At 38.7% G+C, this 23,222-nt stretch overlaps 1 protein-coding gene across 2 annotated transcripts; it reads left to right on the forward strand.

The window, feature by feature from the left end:
- Positions 1–510: 510 nt before the first annotated feature.
- shisal1a (shisa like 1a) lies at positions 511–23,220 on the forward strand (the record flags this gene model as incomplete). 2 transcript variants are annotated; one of them, XM_079454132.1, is made up of 5 exons in its annotated part: positions 511–757; positions 7,765–7,952; positions 12,911–13,124; positions 14,819–15,112; positions 21,961–23,220. In XM_079454132.1, coding segments are annotated over exons 2-5 (576 nt in total). In that variant the 5' UTR covers positions 511–757; positions 7,765–7,885. The 2 variants fall into 2 exon arrangements, with proteins under 2 accessions (XP_079310258.1, XP_079310259.1); XM_079454133.1 differs by lacking the exon at positions 21,961–23,220 and having other exon boundaries at positions 532–757; positions 14,819–15,113.
- Positions 23,221–23,222: the final 2 nt, after the last annotated feature.

Genomic DNA, 23,222 nt, shown 5'->3' on the forward strand with positions numbered 1-23,222 from the left:
TCATTTACTAACCGTCACGTTGTTACGAACCTGTGTGACTAACTTCTATTTGTAAAACACCATTTTAGATGTTAATCATGTTGTTTGTGTTGCTTGCTTTCATATAATGAAAATGGATGGGGACTAGCAACTGTCAAGCTACAAAAACAGCCAAATACACCATAGTAATATACTGTATAAGCATCATAACAGTAGCCCATGCCAAAACATGCGCATTTTTTTACATTTACTTCCATTAAATAGAAAGGATCAGCATAAACTGATCATTTTACTGATCACAAACAAGTCATTCTGTTTTTACGCTGAATAAATAAGGATAAATTCATTATGAATGAGCTATTAGCCAACCGTTACATCTAATGGGGACTATTAGCTGATCTCTACAATGTTGGTGATAGGAGGGTTTTACTACCCTTATGGGGACATTTAGTACCCACAATAACAAAGGCTAAACCTGATCCACACACACCATCTCCCTCCCATCCTCTGCCTCTCTCGCTCAGCTGCTCTGTCTGCGCGCAGTTTAAGGGCAGGCGCACAGCGTGTGGAAGGAAGAGGACAGAAGTGTTTGTTTCCCCTCCACTTTACCTCCGTTCATCTACTCGCACACGACAGTCGGTGACTGTACGCTAACTGGAACAGCAGGATGAGTGTGTACCTGTGTGAGCGCAGCATACAGCGCTGAGCGGGAGACTCTTTCAACATGCTGTAACATCAGAAAAACTGACTTCAACAGGAAAAAAGACACAAGAAGGAGGTAAGGATGGTTCTCTGCTTTTCATTAACATTAAATGCGTTTCGTGTTCTTCTTTGAAAGTGGAGTCCAATAATCTGAGCTCTCGCACTGAAGTTGACCGTTCTTAAAAACTCAATGAGTAAAATGAATATATGGAGTTGACAATATTTATGGAGATGGAGAGTATAATGGGGCTGCTGTTTTGGATACATTTGGTCACCTGAGATGATGCATCAGATCTTTAAGCTTAGATAATAATGATGTGGGAGCGTGACTGTGCGGTTTGTTTATGTGGATAAACAAGGGGCGTCTGAATTTTCCTATTGCTCAGCGCTGTAGAGAGAACGTCAGGAGATATTGTGGTAACTTGGAAACGGGAGCGTGGATGGCTAAGCTTGTGCGTAAGTTGCAAAGTGTTTGCCAAGCGATAAGGGATGCTGGGAGGGGAAAATGTAATGAACTTGTTAAAGTCAACAACAGACTGACAACCAGTCTCGGTGTGTTTACAAATTTTACAGTGATAGTTCACCCAAGAATAAAAAATTCTGTCATTATTTCCTCACCCTTTTTTCATTTCAAAACTGTATGAATTGCTTCCGCAGAAAAAAAAATATATTCTGGTTTACATTCACTTGCATTGGTTTTGTGTCCATACAATAGTGAATGGGGTCCAGTGCTGTTCGGTTACCATCTTTCTTCAAAATATCTTCTTTTGCGTTTTGCGGAAGAAAGTCATACATGTTTGAAATGATAAGAGCGTGATTAAATATCAACAGGATTTTAATATTTATCACTTTAACAACAGCCCAAGAACTACTCAATGGGTTCCTATGTTAATTATCAGACTGTGTGCATGTGTGTGTGCGAGTGTTTGAAAGAGTGGTTGAGATGTCAGTTTTACACTCAAGTATACTTCAGTTTATCAAAACATGTACTCGGTTGAGAAGGGATGAATGATTTTGGACTGAGCTCTCAAGCTGCTTTCAATGGATCACAACAGTGAGCTGTCAGAACTTTCACAGCTAGATCGAGACACATCTCCTCAACAAATCAACTACCGTCATTTTAGTTGAATTTCCATTTCTGGGTTTACATCCCCAAATATTTTTCCCTAGATACCATCAAAGCATATTTAAGTGTTTTTAAGAGCATCTGACGTCTACGAGAACACCCGAGTATTTTTGTGAATGAAACGCATTACAACTCAGGCATCTTTGTGTGTGTGCTTTCTAATTTGCTTCCCTTCCACATGTTTAAACTCATTTATCATTGTGCGTATTTATTTAGTGTCAGGCCATTCGGAAACGCCGTCCGGAAAATGGTCTCTCTGAATGGGAAGCCAAATTTAGGCTGCTAATTTTAGCCTCGGCGCGTCATCTCGTAGGTGAGAAATACATTTAGGAGGATAACAAAGGCGCTGGTATTAATGAACCCCGTATTTCAGCCACTTTTGCCCCAGCAGCGTTGGTTATCTGCCTTTTGCAACAACCCATTCTGTATGCCTCCAGCCGGTTTGATTTGAATGTGTTTGTTAAAAGACACAAAAACGATATGAGACCCAACAGACCGTTTATTACACATCATGCTTTAGTTTCAAAAGCCAAATGCCTGTGGCACAGTTACGGCTGGTATAGATGATGCTTCTAAAGTGAAATACTGCAGGTAGATTTAACCTTTGACTCACTGTAGGTGATGGAGGTGATGAAAGTTAACACACAGGGCCATCTCAGATGTTTAAAGACAATAAGCGTTAATGCGTGTAATGAATAAGCCTTTCTCCATCACTCTCACATTAGCGGGGGAAAACGACACAGAGGAGCCATAAACAGTTCTTTAGTGAGATGACAACAAAGAGAGAGTGAGAGAGGGAAGTAGGCAGAAATGGAATGAGAAATGGAGGATATAAAAGCTATTTGTGGCTGTTGATCTCTTATTTAAACAGACAGTTAATGCATTTACTTCCGAGGATTCAACAAAAGAGAACAAATAAAGAGTTAAAAAGGCCAACATGACCAATTTCAAGCATTTATTTACAGTGATAGACCCTGTATGGAGGGTCTTATATAAGAAGTCTTCTTTAGTGTTTCACATCACCAATCTTAAAAGTCTATTGTTGTGTGACATCTCTGTCTACTTAGAAGAATGTTTGCGGTTGAATTTGTGAGTTACATCAAGTATTTTCTCCCAGTGGCAAATCTACAACACGGTGCATGCAAATATGTCAAATTACTGACACACAGTAGATACAATTTTTATCAAATTATAAAAAAAAGAGGAAGGAAGAATCAAGCTTGCAACATCAGGAGTTCTATAGACTACTTCGGATGACATAAACAAGGCTGGTGTAATGCTGGTCAAGAAGAACTTCCTTTTTCACTACACAAACGTTTACAAAACACAACCAACAGAATATTTACAAAATATTTCAAATATTAAACAAACATCTTTCAGAATTAATTATTGTTGTCGGATTTTAATAATAATAATAAAGAAATTGCCGGAAGTGCTGCTGGACCAGTGTTTACATCTTGCGAAGGGTATCAATTGTAAGCAAGGGGGAAATTTGTAGAACACAACAATGCATGTAAATGAGGTGTTTGTATTGCTAGAGCAGCTTTTCATTCTGTTTGTTAAGGTTGTTTATGGTACAGTAACTATGAGGATGTACAGAGAACAGTACAGTACTAAAAAGACAATGGTTACGACGCTAGTTCATGCAATCTAAATTAACTTTTCCTCTTCAGCGTTCCACACTCGTCTAATTTACATTTCTTCAAGAGAACTATAGCTTAGCCACAAACAAACCCTAAACCATATCTAGTGCACTAGTTGCATACTTAGCATTTTTATAGTCTGCCAAGGGCCTTAAGTAACACTAAATCTTTTGGCACAAATTGTGACATCTTGGAGAAACAATGCAAGTCAAATCGCGCACACTCACAGATTCGCATTCACTTCTGATTTATAGTAGAGTTAGTTGTTCTGGAGGGACAAAGTTTTGCCTTCAAATAGTCTAGCCATGTGGAAGTATAGCAAAAGACCAATAACTGAGGGACATTATTGAAATTCAGAGACACTTTGCATTCGTTCCTGCAGTGGTTTTGAATTTGAATAGTTTGCTCGGGTTGTGATCGGTTGGGCTCTCCATGAGTGGTCCCTCCTTTTCTCAGTGCCAACTCGAACTCATGAGCACGTTTCAGAAACCGTAGGGAATATCAGCAGGATTTAATGAGCAAAATGATCCAAAATGTTGATACAGGGACTGGCTTTTATACACAGTCTTACTGCCTGGCACTTTCATTTTCCTATGAAAGGGGGTCTTACTAAATTCTGTCCAGTATGAGACAGGTCACCCGGTCCAGCCAGGAGTTCAAGGTTTGACTGGTATTACTGATGGATTTTATTCTACACCCTTCTGCATGCAAAAATAATTTTTCTCATTTGTGGCCAAGCAGCAATATACTCTGGTTAAATACTTATTTTCATATAAATGCAAGAAAGTATTTTGTGATATTAAAGATGCATGAAATGGGCTAGGGACAAGTCATCCAATCAGGTCTGTCATTCGGGCTATTTAACAGATCTACATTATAATTAGGCACATGCTGTTTCTGGTTGAAGTAGGAAAAAACTGGTACCCATGATGGAATGCAGGTCTCGTTCCGGGGGTTATGCGCCCGCTGAGCACCTGCCATAGAGATGAATGAGAATGCTAGTGAATGTCTCTCTCCAGGTATTACAGACCTCCTTAGCTTCCCGGTTATGTCAAAGAAAAAACTCCCATTGGAACCAAAAAAACTGTAAGGACCTTGTTCATAGAACAGCGCTAAGTCTCAAAGGACGATGTTTCGTCTTCTAAACTGACATCACTGCGCAAAGCTTTCCCTAATAAATAAATAATGAACGAGCAATCGTACACATTCATGAACAATTAGAGAGTGTTGTATCTATTTCATTGTTCAGCAGGAGGATAAAACATTTATGCAGATGACTTCCGAGCATACGAATATAAATATTAATTGATCTTCGGAGAGAAAGAAAGGGCTTCTGCGACGCTCATGAAGAATTTTGGTCAAATCTGTTGCTCGGAGGCAACGTGAGCACCTCCCGTTCTCTCTCCCTTTCACACATGCACGCACCTACACACTCATCCGAAAGGAATAGATAAACACACCGCGTAGTGTAGCCTTGGGAGAAGACAGTTCTTCACACTTTTTCTTCTGTGAAGCAATATGTGATGTACTGCCAGGAGTGCCAGTGCTCAGGCACAAATGTTTGAGAATCACAGCCATATGCAGCTTGCTTCTGTTACAGAACCACTGATCCACACTCCCAGGATCACATTGTGTTCAGCTCGTTTCTAACACCAACATCTTCCTCCAATGTTCATTGTTCATTGGCATCTGTCCTGTAGTCATTATTTCAGACATTTCCAGACTGCACGCATACATATTGTTTCTTTTCTCGGCTGAACAGAACTCGCACAGGGACAATCTGTGGATGGAAAAATGTTAGAGCACACATTTAAAGATGCTCTCTATATAAAACATGATGTCCCTCACCCCTTTAGAGCAGATTGAGTGTATGGATGCAGAAATTTATGTATAAAGTTGGAAAGCGTTTTTTTGGACATCGACCATGATCATTTGGAAAACTATGTATTTTAACACCACTTGATACCATCACTGACCTTTCTGTAAGGGATGTGTCAAGTATGTATTATATATAAAATACTGTACATTATTAAATGTGTTGATATGTGTCAAAGTTTTGTACACAAGATATATATAGGGCTGCATTTTGGTATACAGTGGTTCAGGTAAATGTTGACTCCACTTTCTCTAAGTTTCCACGGTAACATTGGAGCATGCGCATGTGCGTAGGACAATGTTGTTTGCCATATGTTTTTTGTTTTCTGCTTTTAGCATATAAAAGTGCTGCATTAGTTTCCGTCTGAGCCACGCAGCATATGTTCGGTGTATTAAAAGAAACAACAATAAACTCAAACAGTGATGCTTTATTTAGGTGCTTACATGTATTTTTTTTTACAATTTAGGCATTTGGCAGATGTTTTTTTCCAAACTGACTTACAATAGCATACAAGGGGTGAATTCAAGGGGATAATTATTTTTATCAACATGTGTGATATCTAAGATTTGAACCCTCAACCTTAGTTTGCACCGGTCATGCAACACCATACCAACTGAGCTTCAGGACAATAAGCAAATACATATACAATAATTACAGGAACTTACTCTTTTTTTCTGGTGCATCCTGTTAAAAAAATTGTTTTGCATGTTTGCAAGCAATGGATAATTTCAAATAAGAGTTAATCTTGCCAATATGAATGTGTATAAATTTGTATAGACATGTTGTTTGTCTACTTGGTCTCTGGTGCGTACTGTTCCTGTAAACCGACTGATGAATTAACCCAACAATGCCAAGGCAATGGGTTCGATTCCCATGAAAGCGCCTGCCAAAAGCACAAATTTAAAATGTGTTTTGTGTATGTGCGATGTGTTTCCGTTTATGCTGGCAAGAGGGAGTGTTTGTGCCTGCCAACAAGCCATTCAGAGGGTTGTGAGGGTGAGGGAAGCAGATCGGCATGGTGACGTGTTATGACAGACGGCCAGCTTAGAGCGACCGAGCTGTTAGTGTAGCTGTAAACCAAACACAGACCTGCTGACTGCTGTGTAAACACACAGAAAGATAAAAAATTGATGGTATAATACAGAGAAAAACAGAGGTGCCGTTTCTGATTTATCTTTAAAAACTGAGGGAGTTTTAACTAGGGGCTAAACACACATATACAAACACAAATCCAGATGTTCCTAGAAAGCCCTTTAACTATATACATAAAATATGCAATAAAGTTCCTTTTCATCAATAGTTAATTGCCTTTAAGGATAGCACGTCACATCGCGCTGCCTGAAGATCACTTTCTAGAGAAGTTCAAATGATACTTCCATACAAAGTTCTAGAAACATCATGCTGAAATTTTGGTAAAGCGGGCATTGGGAAAAGCGCCACATGAATTTACCTTAACTGAACTAAGTTGAACATGGTACAATTTGTTACATGCTAGTAAAATTAAATTTTCTGTATGGTTGTAATGTCCAAATTATTTACAACATTTGGCAAAATGTGCCCTATAGACCCTGAGCACCAAGTGGAACAATAAGTAAGTAGAAAACATAGTAAAAAATGTGTTAATGTTTAACTATTATTATGGCACTTTGTTATCATCAATGATCACATTCAATACAGCTCTCATGGAACAGATTATTTCAATCAGCAACAGAATGAATCTGAATATTTAGATTTGTATAATGTAGTTTTGAAAATTCACTTCAGGATTGATGTCATTTTTTAATGAATGTGAATGAAAACAAAGCTGTGTTTATGGGGGATGTACTGTACTACAGTAGTCGATGTATAGTCGGTTCAGTATGTTGGTTCTGTCATCATTGGCTCACCCTCTTGTCATTTCAAACCTGTATAACTTTAATTATTCTGCAGAACACAGAAGAGGATGTTTTTAAATGGCACCCATTGACTTACATTGGTTTTGTGTCCATACAATACAATAGAGGTGAATGGGTGCCGGTGCAGTTGGTTACAACATTTCTTCAAAATGCATTTTGTGTTCTGCCGAAGAAAGAAAGTCATACAGGTGTGAAATGACAAGAGGGTGAGGAAATGATGACAAAATTATCATGTTTGGTTGAACTATCCCTTTAACTGCTGAGATGACAAAACATTGAAAATATAAATAACAAACTATTGAATAAACTAATTATTGAAATAATGTTTTCATTTGCATTACTAAATTTAATCTGCACTACTCATACTTTAGTTTACTTTTAAACATAAATGCCTATTAAAAGAAAGTTCAATGTAACAAAAATAAAGCGTACATTAATTTTTTTCAAATAACAAACCTTGAGTCCATAAATTCCTTGTGCTGATTAATGCATGTACTGTAGCATGTGAAGTTTACGCATCTATATATTTGTGCTTTCTTTCAGAGCTTGCAGGATAAAGATTATGACCCCAGGCACTCAGCAATGAGTGTGTGTTGACCGCTAAAGCCCCCCCCCCACACACACACTCTCTCTCCACCCACTGTGTCTCCATGAGGGCAGAGAGATGACCATGCACGGCCGCTGGTCTTTCAACACACTGGCCGTCATCTTTATCCTGCTGTCCACTGCGGGTAAGCCTAGATCATACATACCCATCTAAAGTTAAACCATTATAAACCACATTATAGTGATCCTGTTTCAGAATTCCTGCCATTACTCAGTTCTACCAAATATTTGCCTACTGCATATAATGTAACTATTTGGAGAATGAGTAATACATCTTTTAAAACACACTCACGATGAGTTAGAAAGGGGACTTTTAGTTAACCTCTCCTGATGGTGAACTGTTTGGGATGTTAAGTATTGGAAAAAATTATAAGCCTCGGCATTGAGTTTTACTTGGGGAAACGAAAACACAGATTCTATCAGTTGTGTGCCGTCAGTAGTCATGAGCTGAAGGATTCGACTTGGCAAAAGCTCTGATTCACCTTTGACTTTCTCACAAAAAATACTTGTGACAGGGCTTTGACCAAGCACTCAAATGAGTCACTTCAGATTGAACTTGTAGTTGCTCTTTCTGCGCAGACTGAAAGTAAGCATTGCATAATTGACAAACACTACAGCAAAGTGACTTTCGAGCTGAGTAGCAGTGACTTGCAAAATGTATTCTTAATGTTTTTAACATCTTAGAGAGTTTGCCACTGTTGCCTTTGGCTTGCTGCCGTGGTTGTAAAGCACCTTTTTTCTAATCTCCTTCCCATTATTTTCATGTTTTCCTTCTGTTATGTAAAGCTGCTTTGGAACAGTGTGTATTGTAAAATAGAGCTATAGGAACAACTTCAATTAAAAATTGAAACAGACTACCAAAAATAGAAAAGCGTTTTCTTTCTGTCACTCCTAGGTACAATAGTAATATGTCTTTGGTTTTCCTTTTTTACAAAATGAACGGCAACCACATCTGTTCAACAGGGAACATAGAATCAAATCTTTTGGAAAATGGCCCTCAGATGCATTCAGTACCTACTAACCCATTTCATGTAAGACAAACAGGCAGTACAAAACCCTTGAGCCTTATTCTGCCATTACATTAAAGGCTGTGGTGATGACAGATGTATGTTTTGGATTGAGCTCTGAAAACATGCCGCTGTAACAGAGGATGTGAATATGAGAAAATAAACATACAAGAGACATTTAGGGAATTGTTTAGGGAGTATTACAGCAAATGTCTTATCATTTAAAGTCTGTTTAGTTGCTCTCCTAATACAGTATTTGTCCAAATAAGCAAAGCCTGAAGTACTTCACTCAAGAAGAATGAATTTAGCCCACAAATACCATTGTTTATTTGCAAACACTGTCTGGGTTGTTTTATCGGCCAATTGTAATTATGTAAATCAGGTCACCCAAAAAAGAAAAGAAATAAGTAAATAACATGCTTATTACAATTTGCATGTCTTATTTCTCCAGCTTCCAGGCCGATCCTGGATTGAGTGCTGGGTTTGTAGTAGATAAGGCAGAACACTTCTATCTAATCTGGGTCTACGTATTTTGCAGTTCACCGTAACTGATATGTCATGTGAATCTACTCTTTGTAATGCTGAAAGCATTCTGAATTATACCATCTATCCGTGCCAAAGTTATAGGCTCTTTTAATCATCTTCTTACATAACTGCTACTATGATCAAATAGAAAAAGTAAAAAATGTCTAACAAGCTTATTTTCACAAGGGGAAATAGCTCAACATTAACTGCACCAGGCAAAATACATGAATAAGACAAAAAAGTAATTTTGCATAAAACTTGATGCGTAAAATGTTTGCATAAAAACTGTTTGAATTATTATTCAATGCAATAAGTAACTTTTTATGGTTAAAATATTGAGAAATTATATAACAAAATCTGTTTTCAACTTCAAAACGGTCTACTCACCTCTTATAATAATGATTTATAGTTTATGATTATGTTTTGATATATAGGCAAAATTTACTAACTGCCGCTTTAAATGAGTTCTTAAATCTGTATATTTAACACCCGATTGCAATAGATTATGAGTGGTTATGATAAGGACACCACAAGCCAAAATGATGCACGCAACTGTTTACAGTACAATCATCTAATCATATTTCAAGAGATGAGAATGCAGAATTAACTCACACTTGTTGTTTACTGACCTGAATATATGAAACAAAACTTTTGTTCTTAAAGTGTGCTCATGCCGTACAATGTGTAAGAAAAGCTTAATGTCATAAAAGAACATTGTGCAATATTATTCATAAAAACATTCCGCTGCCATTGCACAGTTTGCGCAGATATTATAATTGCAACATAGGCGGACACAATTACCAAAAAGTAATTTCAGGACATGGCCCCATTGTCAAACATCTGCAAATATTTAATATTCCTTTCATGGAATGTTCTTTTGCAGTCATGTAACCATTTATAATGAGCGTGAGCTACAACCCACCATTATTATAAAACACAACCAGGTAGATCCGCTCTCTCCAGGAGTTCTGCCAGAAAACACATGCTGATTCCCTTCATCTGCCAAAACTCCACAAGAAGGTGAACTTTCACCTTCAAAAGTCCGCACAGCCTCATGTTTGGCTTCGTAATGCATTAAACCCAATCCAAATTCTGCCTTCGCCTGAGGTTAAGAGACCTAAACCTATCCATGTATGGTCAGTGCCGCATCCTTACATTCGTTGGACTCGAAAAGCATAAAAATACATACTTTCTGGATTCTGTCTTCAAAAAGCAAGACATCACGGTTCACTTTACCTTTCAGGCATGTCTCAGCAGTTCTTACGTGCCTCTATCTCAGCATGTGGGTTCTGAATGTTGGGTATAACCAGAAGTGTGAGGAACCTGCCAGCAAACAGTGTTAGGTGAAGGGGACGTGGGCTTACTGGCTAAATTACTTCAGTGTGTCTTGACTGTGATACACATTCTGGGGAGAAACGCTAGCAGAAACGCAGTTTATTTGCGCAAGCTCCCTTTAGGAATTTTGCAGATCAGGTAATGGCACAAACACGCCTGTAAAATTAGCGCAGACTCTAATTTGTGTCCAGCAAATAGTTTTGTAAATAAAGAAAATTGTTAAATTGTCTAATTTACATGGAACTGTAATTGAAACAATTGTATTTTTTTTAAAACATCCTTTTTCTCACATGCAGATCTTCCCTGGCTCCGTGATTGCTATAAAGTATGTGGACAAACATCCACTTTACATAAATATTCATCTGTAATTAGTCGAATTTACAAGTGACAAAATGTCTATCGCTTGTCGCGGCTGGTTAGGACAAAAACTAAAAAATGTAATATGAAGGGTGTACTTGATACTTAGGGTTTCAAAGCAATCAGGTTTCCGTTCACCTGGTGCACTCACACTCATATTTCATCCACACTTCTGGTGAAATGAGCATGAACCAACGTGTTAGTTGTCAACGCTGAGACTGTAGCGGGTGTTGATAATAACCACAAAAAAAACCCACTTGATTAGTCTTGCTACCATGAAGGAAAAGAATATCCAACAGGTGGTTTTCATTTCACACCCTTGCCTTTTCTATTCTGCCCAAATATTAGACACCTGAGTTTTTGCTTATTTGGTTGATGGATACATAGCCGGAACGCTGCCAAATAACGTCCTTTGCAATACTGAGCTCTTTATGGGGTCAGAGGTGGTGCTGGAGGGCTCTCTGGCCCACGCTGCTGTGAGCGCTGATTTATGCCGATCATTACCAACCTTTTTTGTATTCCTGCGTACTCACGTAATCAGGCATTTGGGTCATTAGCAAGGGGTCAAATGCGGCAAACATTAAATTGTTTCCTGTCTCGTAATATTTTTGACTCTCTTATTCAACTTTGATTCACTGCAATAAATGTTAAAGAGTCTTGTTTCCATCTCAGTTCAAGTGAGTCTTTTCCAGGTCTCCTGCTCTTCTGATTTATTACGGGGGTCTACTTCATATATGATGTATTGCAGAAATGTTGTGGATGGAAATGATTGAGAACCTAGCCATTACTTCTTGGGGGTTTTCATGAGGGAAAGCTTAAACAAAGAATCACCAACAACTTTTTCCCACAACAGCACTGAATGGTTCAAATAGGGACAATGCAAAAAGAGACAAACCGCAAAGAAAAATGAATGAAGTGAAATAAAGATGCATTTTAGAAGGTACCGTCTAGTTTAGCATAATCTGAATTTATGAAGCATCATTTATTTTATTGCTAATATGGTGCAATATATAATTAAAGCTTACATAGAAAATGCCCAAGGTGCACTGCCACCGAGCGAACAACTCCATCACAAATATTAATATAGTGTAAAATGGACAGCAGGGTTCATCAAATACAAGAGAGGACCTGATAGAGAACTCTAGCATCCCTGTCTATTCCACTTACTAATCCAGCATTCTCAGAACGCCCTCATCTATATGCAAATGACAGCATGCTGCTTCCTACCTCCATAAACCTGAATATGAAGCATTATAGATGAGCAGCTGTGCTTTTTAAATGGATCAATGGGCATTTCTCAAGAGCGTTTGGGAATTTCGTTTTTTTTTTCAGAAAAAGAGATATCAAGCAAGGTATTTTCCTGAAATACTCGTCTGCTCATATGGAGATTGTAGGAACTGCATTATCTGAGCCATTACCGAAGGCAGGAGTGTTCGATAGTAAATTAGTTCACGAGATGGTGCGCCATCTGCTTTGGTGCGAGACGAACATGTTTGTCAAGTCGTGTATGATTTTGAAATCCTTCACTCCTACGGTACAAATAATCTTGGAGTTGAAATGTGCCCTGTCACCAACTTCTAAGAGTCAGAAAGGACATATTTAATGAGTTGGCACCGTTTAGCTGCCATAGCTCTAATTGTTGCAGACATAAAAGATCTGATCCATAAATCGGTTTCTCTCCCACTAGTACCCTTCTAAGCTTTGTCTGTTCCACACCGATAATCTCTATTTGAGCATGTATAGGAATTTATCCCGCCTCGATTTGGATCACAAATTGTGTCAGAAATCACTCAGCTCTATTAACCACTGAAAGACGTGCTTCATCTCCAACATCCTCAGTTTCTTTTCTCTCTCCGCAGCTCTCTCTGCACACTTCAGGGTGTGCGAGCCTTACTCCGACAACAAGGGCCGCTATCACTTCGGTTTCCACTGCCCTCGACTATCAGACAACAAGACCTACATATTCTGCTGTCACCATAACGACACAACCTTCAAATATTGTTGCAACGAAACCGAGTTTCAGAGTGTGATGCAGCTCAACCTCACCACCAATTCAGATGGCTTTACCCACAAGTGAGTGGCTGGTCCCAAGAAACAGCCAAAGTGTTTGAGAAATTTTATACTGTGCTGTTCAATTTTCTTTTCTGTAGTTATCTTATTACGAACCAGATGCAACAAGCTATTTCGTCAAGCGCTTGGTTTCCATTTCTAGGGTGTCATTCCGGGTAGCTCCGCCCAAAGGGACATCTCATTGGTCCAAAACTCCTGATTTCCATTTCAAACGTCAAATATGTTTTTATTGCTTGTGTGGGTGTTGTTTATATTTTTTTAGACAACTTATGTCACATCATGACTGGTTAGGAAATTATGTTAGGTCGCATTTTTTGAAATATCTTTGAAATACTTTTGAGTTAACAGTGAACAATTTTACAGTCAATATACAAAGAAATCGACTGCATGCAACATTGCATGCAACAACATCTTCTCATACATATAAACGAATATGCGGTGATGTTGCTAATTGAAGAATATTCAATATTTCTGGTTTCTTCTGACTTTATTTTCTCATTGGTTTGGTACTGTAAAATCTGCATGCAAAAGTGCACATTTTATGAAATGGCCATTGACTGTTACTTTCTACACATATAGAATTATGGTCTGAACACTGAGATGCTACAACAGATACAGCAGTCCAAGCTTTCTCCGGACAAGATTCTGATCCATGTTGTGAAATCCCTTACTGTACTCTGTAATAATAATAAGCACACCAGCAGTCCTGTACAAATTTCCCTGCAGACTGTTAAAGTAACAAAGTTTGAGAAATTACTCCCGCTCCCTTGTACAAAATAATAATGTGTACGTAAGCAAATTATTGTATTACTTTGTATATCATTAGTAAATGTTAGATATTGGTAAATACAACCCCCCCAAAAAAGATCTGCTTCAATAATTGAATTGTAGTCATGGCTGTACCTGACATAACATTGATGGGGTCACACCCTTACCAATTTTCAGATAATGTTTTTAACTATTGGTCCCTTCATATTGAATAATTGGGTACATAAGAAATTAGTTTATACTGATGAAAAAAGAAACATCTTTGTATGTAAAAGGAATTGTACACACCCTGACATTGCTTCACAGAGCATTTACCTACTGTATGTATTGTATTAAACAACCATGTCATCTATCCGCCTGGAAAACATCACAGCACGCATCCAAATCAAATCAATTCATTCTTATCCTCGCCATGGGATGGTAACATAAAGGGCACCGTGTCCTGGCTCTGGTCAAGCATGAAAATGCTATTTTTCCGCTCAAGTGAAGTTGATCCTTCTGTGTGACTGTAGCATTCCAGACCGCTGGCTGTTCACTGGTCTAAGCAGTACAGGACCACGGTTGTGCTGCTGGTCCGATCCACACAAAATCTTGCCAAAGTTATATCAGAGGCCAGCGGAAAGCAATTACAGCACTTTACTAGCACTGCATGGGTGCTGACCTCCCTATTCATTTAAGTGGAAGGAAATCAGGTCCATTCTCCCTAGTAATGATATTCCTGTTTCTCATTCAAAATGAGCTTTTTCCTTTCTTGCTCCCTTTTTCTATTGAAAAAAGACTAGGATGTGAATGGCTAGATACGTTAGCAGCTATACCGTGATTGTGAACATTTTTTTCAAAATATTGGCTTTTTACTAAATAAATTCTCTCAAGCATCAATATACAAAACAAGTATTTTATCGAACGTTTTTTCCTCTTTGTGCATTTAGCAATTACACTGCCCTCATTGGTGTATGGATTTACGGCTTTTTCGTCATGGTGCTCCTGGCTTTGGACTTCTTGTACTACTCGGCTATGAACTACGAGTTATGCCGGGTCTACCTAGAGAAATGGGGCCTGGGTGGTCGATGGCTGAAACAGGCCAGGAGTCAATGGCACAGTGTAGCTCAGGAGGGCGAACAGGACTTGGGTCCAAGGCTGGATCACCACCACCATCCGAGGCACAGCTTGAGAGGGGAGACACAGAGCCCTACGCTCCTCGCCTTCCAAACCTCTACAGCCTAGTGAGTATGTTTCATTATTGGTTTGGGGGAATGCATTGGTTGAGTGTCCATACAATAAAAGTGAATGGGTACCGCTGTTGTTTGGTTACCAACATTGGATGAAGAATCCCTTTACAGCGTTTTTCTTAAATAAAAGAAACAGTCGAGAATCTTGTCTCCCATGTAGGGGAAATCCTGCAGACTAAAACAAACTCTCTATCGATTTGTTTGCACGTGTTTGTTGTAATGTATGCAAAACAGATGGACCAAAGAACTCCTTTTCTAAACATCTGGGTGATTTTTACGGTTAAAATTTTGTGCTTTTCAACTAGAAATCATCTGCTCACACCATGAATATTAACAGCCGAGCAGACATCTTTTAATATAACGATAAAATCTGACCTCATAAATAGTTCAAAAGAACAGATTCTCCAGTACACATCCTTGGTACACTTCAGGAATGGTTTCAGAGGGGAGTTCAAATGAGTGTGTTGCTGTCACCTGACAAGACCTTCACATGGCAACCCTTAACATCCGATTTGGATCCATGCCAAACCCGATGTTTTACAACGTTGCCCACAATAGGACAGAGCTGATATTAGGACATGTTTGGCCGCGTCTTATGTTTAGCGAACAGGCTGTAGGCAGTCAAAAGACAAGTTAGTTTAAAAAGTAGCTTCCCGTTGACTGATTTTCGTCCTTCTCTGTTCACACCTGTCCTGTCATGTTGCCCTGTGTCTGATAGCAGTACGTCTGAAGGTAGGCGAGTGGAATCTAGCGTGTAATGTGATGATGATGTGTCTCACACTTTGAAGATGCAGAGAAATGAAGCTCTCACAGCTCAGAGATAAAACAGGAGGATGCATGGCTACATTACGTTTGCATTTTCGACTGCAGTCTCCGCAAGAATCTTGCTGGATAAGGTTAATTGAGTATCGCCATACTTGAGATTAGGTTCACATCAAGACGTCTGCAAATCAGCTCTCTGATGTCTGGATGCACCACATCAACCATAACATTTTTGTTAGGCCTATAATCTGAAACATTCAGAATTGCAAACCACAGTTATTTAACACCTCAAGATCATGATAAATGACCGCTCTCTATGCTGGAAAATCACAATAATGCAAACATAAAAACACACTCCATCATTGAGTGAGATAGCGAGCAAGCGAGATAATGTGATTTTGTCCTGGCCCCTTCCTTCTGGTTCATCTTTGTGTGTGTGTTGTGCAGGTGCTTAAAATTAAAGTCCTCCCCCTGCATGCTGTTGACAGGAGATAATTTACAAGTTAAAGCATTCCTCTCCCCTCTTTTATTCTGTCTTGCCTTTCACGATTTTCTGCAGCTTTTCAAAAAGCTGCAATGTCATTTTTCTGAACTATTTATGAAATTATTGGATTTCCTTAAAGTATCTCCTTACCCAAATGTATCTATTACTTACTGTACTCACGTTGGCTTTTGCCAGAAACTGAGCTCAACCCTGCATTCCTCAGGTTTTGAAGCAGAATTAATCTTGTTAATCTACCATTACCACTGTCCAGCTGTTTCTGATTTATTTCATAATTGGTGGAGTAGATTATACTTAAATTTGACAACCAAACGTGTTTAAATATATAAATCAATGAAGAATGTGAATTACACCGTTAACCTAAAAGTGTTCGACTAATCACCTCAATTAATTCGTCTATCCCAGATCTCTCAAATGAAATTTCCACAAATTAAACTTGACTTTACGTGTCTTGCCAAGACCTAAATCAAGGACGTCTCCAACGAGATCTGTTAGCATTCCCATTCATTTAAATGATAGCTGCTCTGATTCTCTGATCGTAGTCCTGATACTGCTAGACCTATCTGCAGTGTTTGACACGGTCAATCACCAGATACTGCTAGCAACCCTGTCATCCTTAGGAATCTCAGGCTCCCCTCTCTGCTGGTTCCAATCCTACCTCTCAGACAGATCATTCAAGGTGTCATGGAGGGGCTCGCTCTCCACTGCTCGCCACATGATCACTGGGGTCCCTCAGGGATCGGTTCTTGGACCGCAGCTTTTTACCATTTACATGACATCCATAGGACCCATCATACAGGCACACTGCTTCTTGTATCACTGTTATGCTGACGACACCCAGAACTAAATCTCTTTCACCCAGACGATACCACTGTAGCAGCTTGCATAAATGCCTGCCTAGATGACATCTCAGCTTGGATGAAAGAGCATCACCTCCAGCTGAACCTGGCCAAGACGGAACTACTCTTGTTTCCGGCACAACCCAAGGCGGTGCAAGACGATCTTACAATCCAATTTGGCAATTCCACAATCACTCCCTCCGAATCAGCCAGGAACCTCAGAGTCATATTTGATGAAAAGCTGTCCTTCAATGATCACATCGCAAAGACAACGCAATCCTATCAATATGCCTTATTCAACATTCAAAAGGTTAGACCCTATCGCACTGACCATGCGGCACAACTCCTTCTCCAGGTCTTGGTAATCTCAAGGTTGGACTACTGCAATGCTCTCCTTGCTGGTCTTTCTGCAAAGGCTATCAAACCACTTCAGCTGGTTCAAAACGCAGCAGCACACCTCATCTTCCAACAGCCCAAAAGGGCTCATGTGACACCCCTGTTCATCTCTCTCCACTGGCTCCGGTTGAAGCCTCTATCAGATTCATTTACATTTAAGTTTAGTCATTTAGCAGATGCTTTTATCCAAAGCGACTTACACAGAGTTCGGGAGCAATAAGCGATATGTCACTGATGTTTGCCTACAGGACTATCACTGGATGTGCACCGGCATACTTTCACACCCTACTACACTCCTACACCCCATCAAGAACCCTGCATTCAGCTAACGAGCGGTGCCTTGTATTTCCTTCTCATAAGGGCATTAAATCGCTTTACCGCTCATTCTCCTTCACAAATCCTTCCTGGTGGAACATGCTTCCGGTCAACCACATCTCTCACAACCATTAAAAAACTACTTAAAACACACCTTTTCTGTGAATACTTGACAGACAAATGAAAAAAAACGTACACTAACCCTCTCTCTTCTCTCAACAGGTAGTATACTTGTTGAAACTAGTAAATTTGTATTAGCACCTATTGTACTATTGCTCTTTTATGACATAACGCTTATGGCTCCCCGAACTCTTTGTAAGTCGCTTTGGATAAAAGTGTCTGCTAAATGACTAAATATAAATGTAATGCTCTGTGAAAGCATGAGATTCACCCATCCCAAAAATATCACAATACAGAAAAAAGGCTACGCCATCAATGTAGAAAGACCATTGTGCCGACATAGTGGTGTCTATATAGCACCTTATATAACAGGTTAAGTGGAAAGTGTTAACCATCCCAACCTGAAATACCTAAACCAAATAAATTAATGTTTCTAGTCTTCTCATTTTTGAGAGTTTTGCAACATTATAAGCACGTTTTCATACATTTTATAATACAGTAGAGTTTTGACATCTGTAACAGTTAAGCACTGAATTTGGTGCTGAAAAGTCACTGAAACTCCTGCTGAACAAACTCGATCACAAACACATACTCTGCACATCTGTGCACTCAATGATGTTGAGTTAAGCTCTTAGTGTACAGCTATCGCCTGCTCTCATACCGTTGGTAGATTGTCTACCTGCAGGTTGTTTATTGGCAGTAATCCAAATAGGCCATTGTTCCACAAAGACTTACATAAGTCTTACGAATCTCATGCAATTCTATGAAAAATTGCATAAGAGGCATTAAAGAGGCCATGTGGTTATTACATGATTCTTCAACAGGTTCCTGTAGCTTTCGTAATCTGCTTGACTGTTCTTGGAGTGTTCTTGTTGTGTGTTTAGATGACATCAATAGTGGTTTTGCAGATGCTGGAAAATAATAAAAAATGGAATGTTCTGTGGTCCGAGAACTTAAATAAAAGACCGACAAAAATCACAATTCTTTAACAGGAAACTAATGAGAAAGCAAGCAACGTCTACCAATTAAAATGTGTGGCCCTTGAATTTAACATCAATGCTGAGGCGACACTCAATATTTGAAGTTTGGTTCCATAATGAGATTTAAAAAAAAGTATGTTTTTCCAATAAATTTCAATCAAACTGCAGTTGGTTTGTTTTGATTTAATCCATAATAACAAAACATTTTTGCTAACTAACACAATAAAACATTAAAACAGAATAAAAAACACTGAGTTCTCATTTTGGAACCAAACTCTTCATATGTTATCTAATGGAATCTAGCAGTGACCATTATTTTTAAATTACAAGCCTTTCAGATTCCTTTTTATACTAAGAGCCTCTATATCTGGAAATTCACATATTCATGAAGCTATTTTGCTCTGAAAGGACTCCAGTCGCTGAAAACTGGAACTTTTTTTTGTCCGAATGTCACCAAATGCTCACAACAACTTGCTTGCCATCAAAACGCCTCTGCATCATTTCCCACAGCAATCATCTCTCTGGGGCTGTGGTGTTGAGAGGGGGCAAACCCAGCGAGGCCAGCTGATAATTCTGCCGTGCGCAGAAGGAGCTCTCATCCTGTGTAAATATCTCAGGGTTAAGTGATTCAACATTGTCTGAGCCCAGAGGTTTTGCTCAGATTGAGATAAACGTGTTTTCACTCACACATAGAAACATAAGACTACTTTCGTCTGCATTCCAGATTAATGCTTGTTTTAACTAAAATGCATGTACCATGAAAGGCTAATCTTATTTTTTATGGAATGTTGCATTGTGTATTATACCGTAAGTGATTAATTCGAGCAGGCTTCTAACTTCCAATGATCCTGAATGACATCGAAACCAATCAATTATGAAACAATTCAGAAGAAAACCCCACTGTTACTTTATTTTAATGCCGACTATAAAGTAGAACTTTAATTAGTATTAAGAACCAAAAGAAATAGTTTAGCCAAAAGCATTTACATTTGCAAAAATCATTATGAAAGCAAGATGTTTGACCTCTTATTTGTGCGCTGCTTTTGGATTGTCAGAATTGTGTGTCCTCTGCCATTCTACCATTTGCAGAATATACAAAAAACATATGAAATATGACATATGAAGAAAATCATATACAGTACATTGAATACCATTAGGTTATGTAAATGAAGTCATTTTCATTTTTGGGTAAATTATTCCTTAACTGTCGTCCCCCTTTTTTGAGGGTGGGGCTTAATTAAATTGTAGGTTACTGCTAAATCTAGAATGTACTATTTTAAGTATTTTCCAGGCTCCCTGTGGAGTTGGGAAAGACCTGTGTTTGAACCGGAGACATTTCAACTCCATGATCAGTGGTGTGTTCCTCCGAGGAATGTTCTCCGAGACCAACGAGCCTGTCTGTGCTCATGGCCTACATTGTTTAAAAGCATTCTGTATTGCATTATAAATGAGCCGGGAGCTCTGTGTAGACAGCCCCTTCCCTAAAGTAGGCCAAAGTCTTGGACATTCCTTAAACTTTCGCCAAATTCTTGAAAATCCAATGTCCAGAAGACCTTCATCATCACAAACAGAAATACTTTGCAGGAACAGGCAGATTAAACGTTCCATCTTTATCCGACGTTTCCTTTTATGAGACAAACAAGACTCCGCTCAAATTGCAGAGGAATCCAAATGTTTGTAAGAGTTACGCCTCAATAGTGCCAGCAGTGAAGTGATAATTTTTACCATCATTTACACAATGACAATTCAGGCTTTACATGGGTACTTCTTCCTCCAAAGTGCACAGTTTGTTTTTATCCTCTATTTATGATAGAGAAAAGTAGGTTTACAGAGTCGCGCTGGGGTCACTAAAATATAATATATTAACTTTGACCTGAACGAATTTGGTTAGAAGTTGTTTTTTTTGTGTGAGTCTGCGATCTGTTTCGGGCCTTATTAGCAATGGAGAGGCTCAGAGATGAAGTTTTTTTGTTGGCTAACCCTGAAGTAAGTACCGCGCCGTTTCCCTTGACCGAAAGCATTTTTTACCATAAACTTTTGGAAGATTGCAAAAAATAACCTCTGTGATTAACAAAAGTCTATTAAGTTAACACGCTTTGTCTATCAAGATAATCTTTACAAATCAACACAACATTTGTTACTTTTGAAGCCGAAATACAATCAGCAGAAGTATCAAGCTAACACGATGCTATAAACAGACTACACGTCACCACCACAAAGCCTCCGACAACTCTTTCAAACTTTATTAAAAATGTGTTCCCTGGTACGTGCCCATGTTGCATTATTTGTGAGCTTAATATGCGCAATGACATCTAACCCCGGTTCTAAAACACAATAAGGCTTTAAAAATCACAAGGGGGTTTTTAATTAGTGTGTTTTATGTCATAGAGTAAAACATGAAAATATTTAGAAGTTTTGTTTCCAACAGACCTTATTTCGGGCGATTTCCCCCAAAACCCATTAAAAAAACATAGACTTTGGAGCGATGGACGTAGAAGTCCTAAAATGCTAAATCGCTTCCGTGTTTTGCATACAAAATTACGTCATCTCCTCGGCTCCCTATACAAAGTCTACACAAGCAGGATGAGATGTGATGCGTGATTGTTTGTGATCAAGCTCTGGCTTGCCCATGGAGCTATTGTTTGCATCCACAAGGGTTTAATCAACACATGTGATCCAGTGGGAGATGCTCCACAGCTCTTCTTTATAGACACCGAAAGAGATCACACATTTTAAATGTATCTGTATTCTAAAACACTGACATAATATTCTGCATATAATTAGCACGTGAAAGTTTTATTTGAATTTCTTGAATAATAGAAATATCAAAAGTAATGGAGTTTTATAAAAAGAACGTAGTGATTGGATATCCAAGTTTTATAAAAAATGATTTTAAATTTTTTATCTTCTCTCTTTATTCTCTTCTAGATATTCAGCTTTTGATCTAGTATGGATGCGCCATCAGAAATTTGGAAGCTCTTGTCTTCGCTCCATCCACATTCGTGACTCGGACCGTGATGTCTACCTCCGACATATATGCTGAAGGACATTTTTTCTATATGCTAAAGCTGAGACTGAGCGTCCACCATTGACAGCTGGACCAAACAGATGGCTGTTTGGCATCTACTACCACTACTTTCAAGCAGCTGATGAAAGGAATTCGATAAAACGGTTGTCTTTTACCCCCCCCCAACCTTGCCTTGTCATTAAGGTTTAGATACAGGGATAAAGACTTTACCGAAAGCTGGAGATGAGACTGTCAACTCCATGTTACTCACTAGTATTGTGTTTGCACTGCTGTGAATCCATTGGTCGGCTTATCTTGAAGTAGCAGAATAGGATTAGCTAACTACGGTTACCCAAGAGTTTGAATTTAAATAACATTACCTGAAAGGAACGTAACCAGCATTAAATGTGGTCATCTGTCATAGAAAATATGTTGACAAAGTTGTTTGGTTGTGGATTGAATTACACTCATCTTGTTTGCAGGAAATGACATCACCCTTATAAAACACTTTGTAAGACCTTGAAAAAAATGTTACTACTGAAAGTCTGGGTGTGAAACATTTCTTCTACATCAATAGCAATAGAAACAACAATAACGATAAATCTGTCATTTATTGACCTATGAACCGTATAATGAAACTTGACTAAGTTGGATTGCTAAATGAAGTGTAGATCTTTATACACGCAAGACAAATATTCATGGTCACTTGTAGAAGGACAGACACATTATTACTATCCCAATTAAACCTGTGCACTGAGTTAAAACAGTTTAGACATAGAAAACAGTAGCCACTGTTAGGCTGTGAGTATTCACCTGCAATAACACACAGCATTGTGCTGAGTTGTGTTGTGTATAGAGGAGAAATTGTTGTGAACTTGTTTTAACTATTTAAGGTGAATCTAATAGTTTTCCCCTCGTGGAGGGAAGAGACATATGTCCTGTTTTGGAGTAATAAGTTATAATGGTATAAACTGCCTTACGGTAAATCTGTAGTATGCCTTGCACCTTGTTCTGTGATAGTGATTGGTACTTCAGTTGAAGTGTGATATGGCCGTCCACCTGTTCAACTTATTTTCTGTTTTTTATTATGGGGTTAAAGATGCGGGTGGGGGCAGTAAAGTTGTAATTGCACTTGTTAACTTTTTACTGTTGGGAGAAATAAAGATTTATCTTTTGCAGTGTT

Source organism: Barbatula barbatula (assembly GCF_947034865.1).
Source record: "Barbatula barbatula genome assembly, chromosome: 4".
Taxonomy (NCBI): domain Eukaryota; kingdom Metazoa; phylum Chordata; class Actinopteri; order Cypriniformes; family Nemacheilidae; genus Barbatula; species Barbatula barbatula.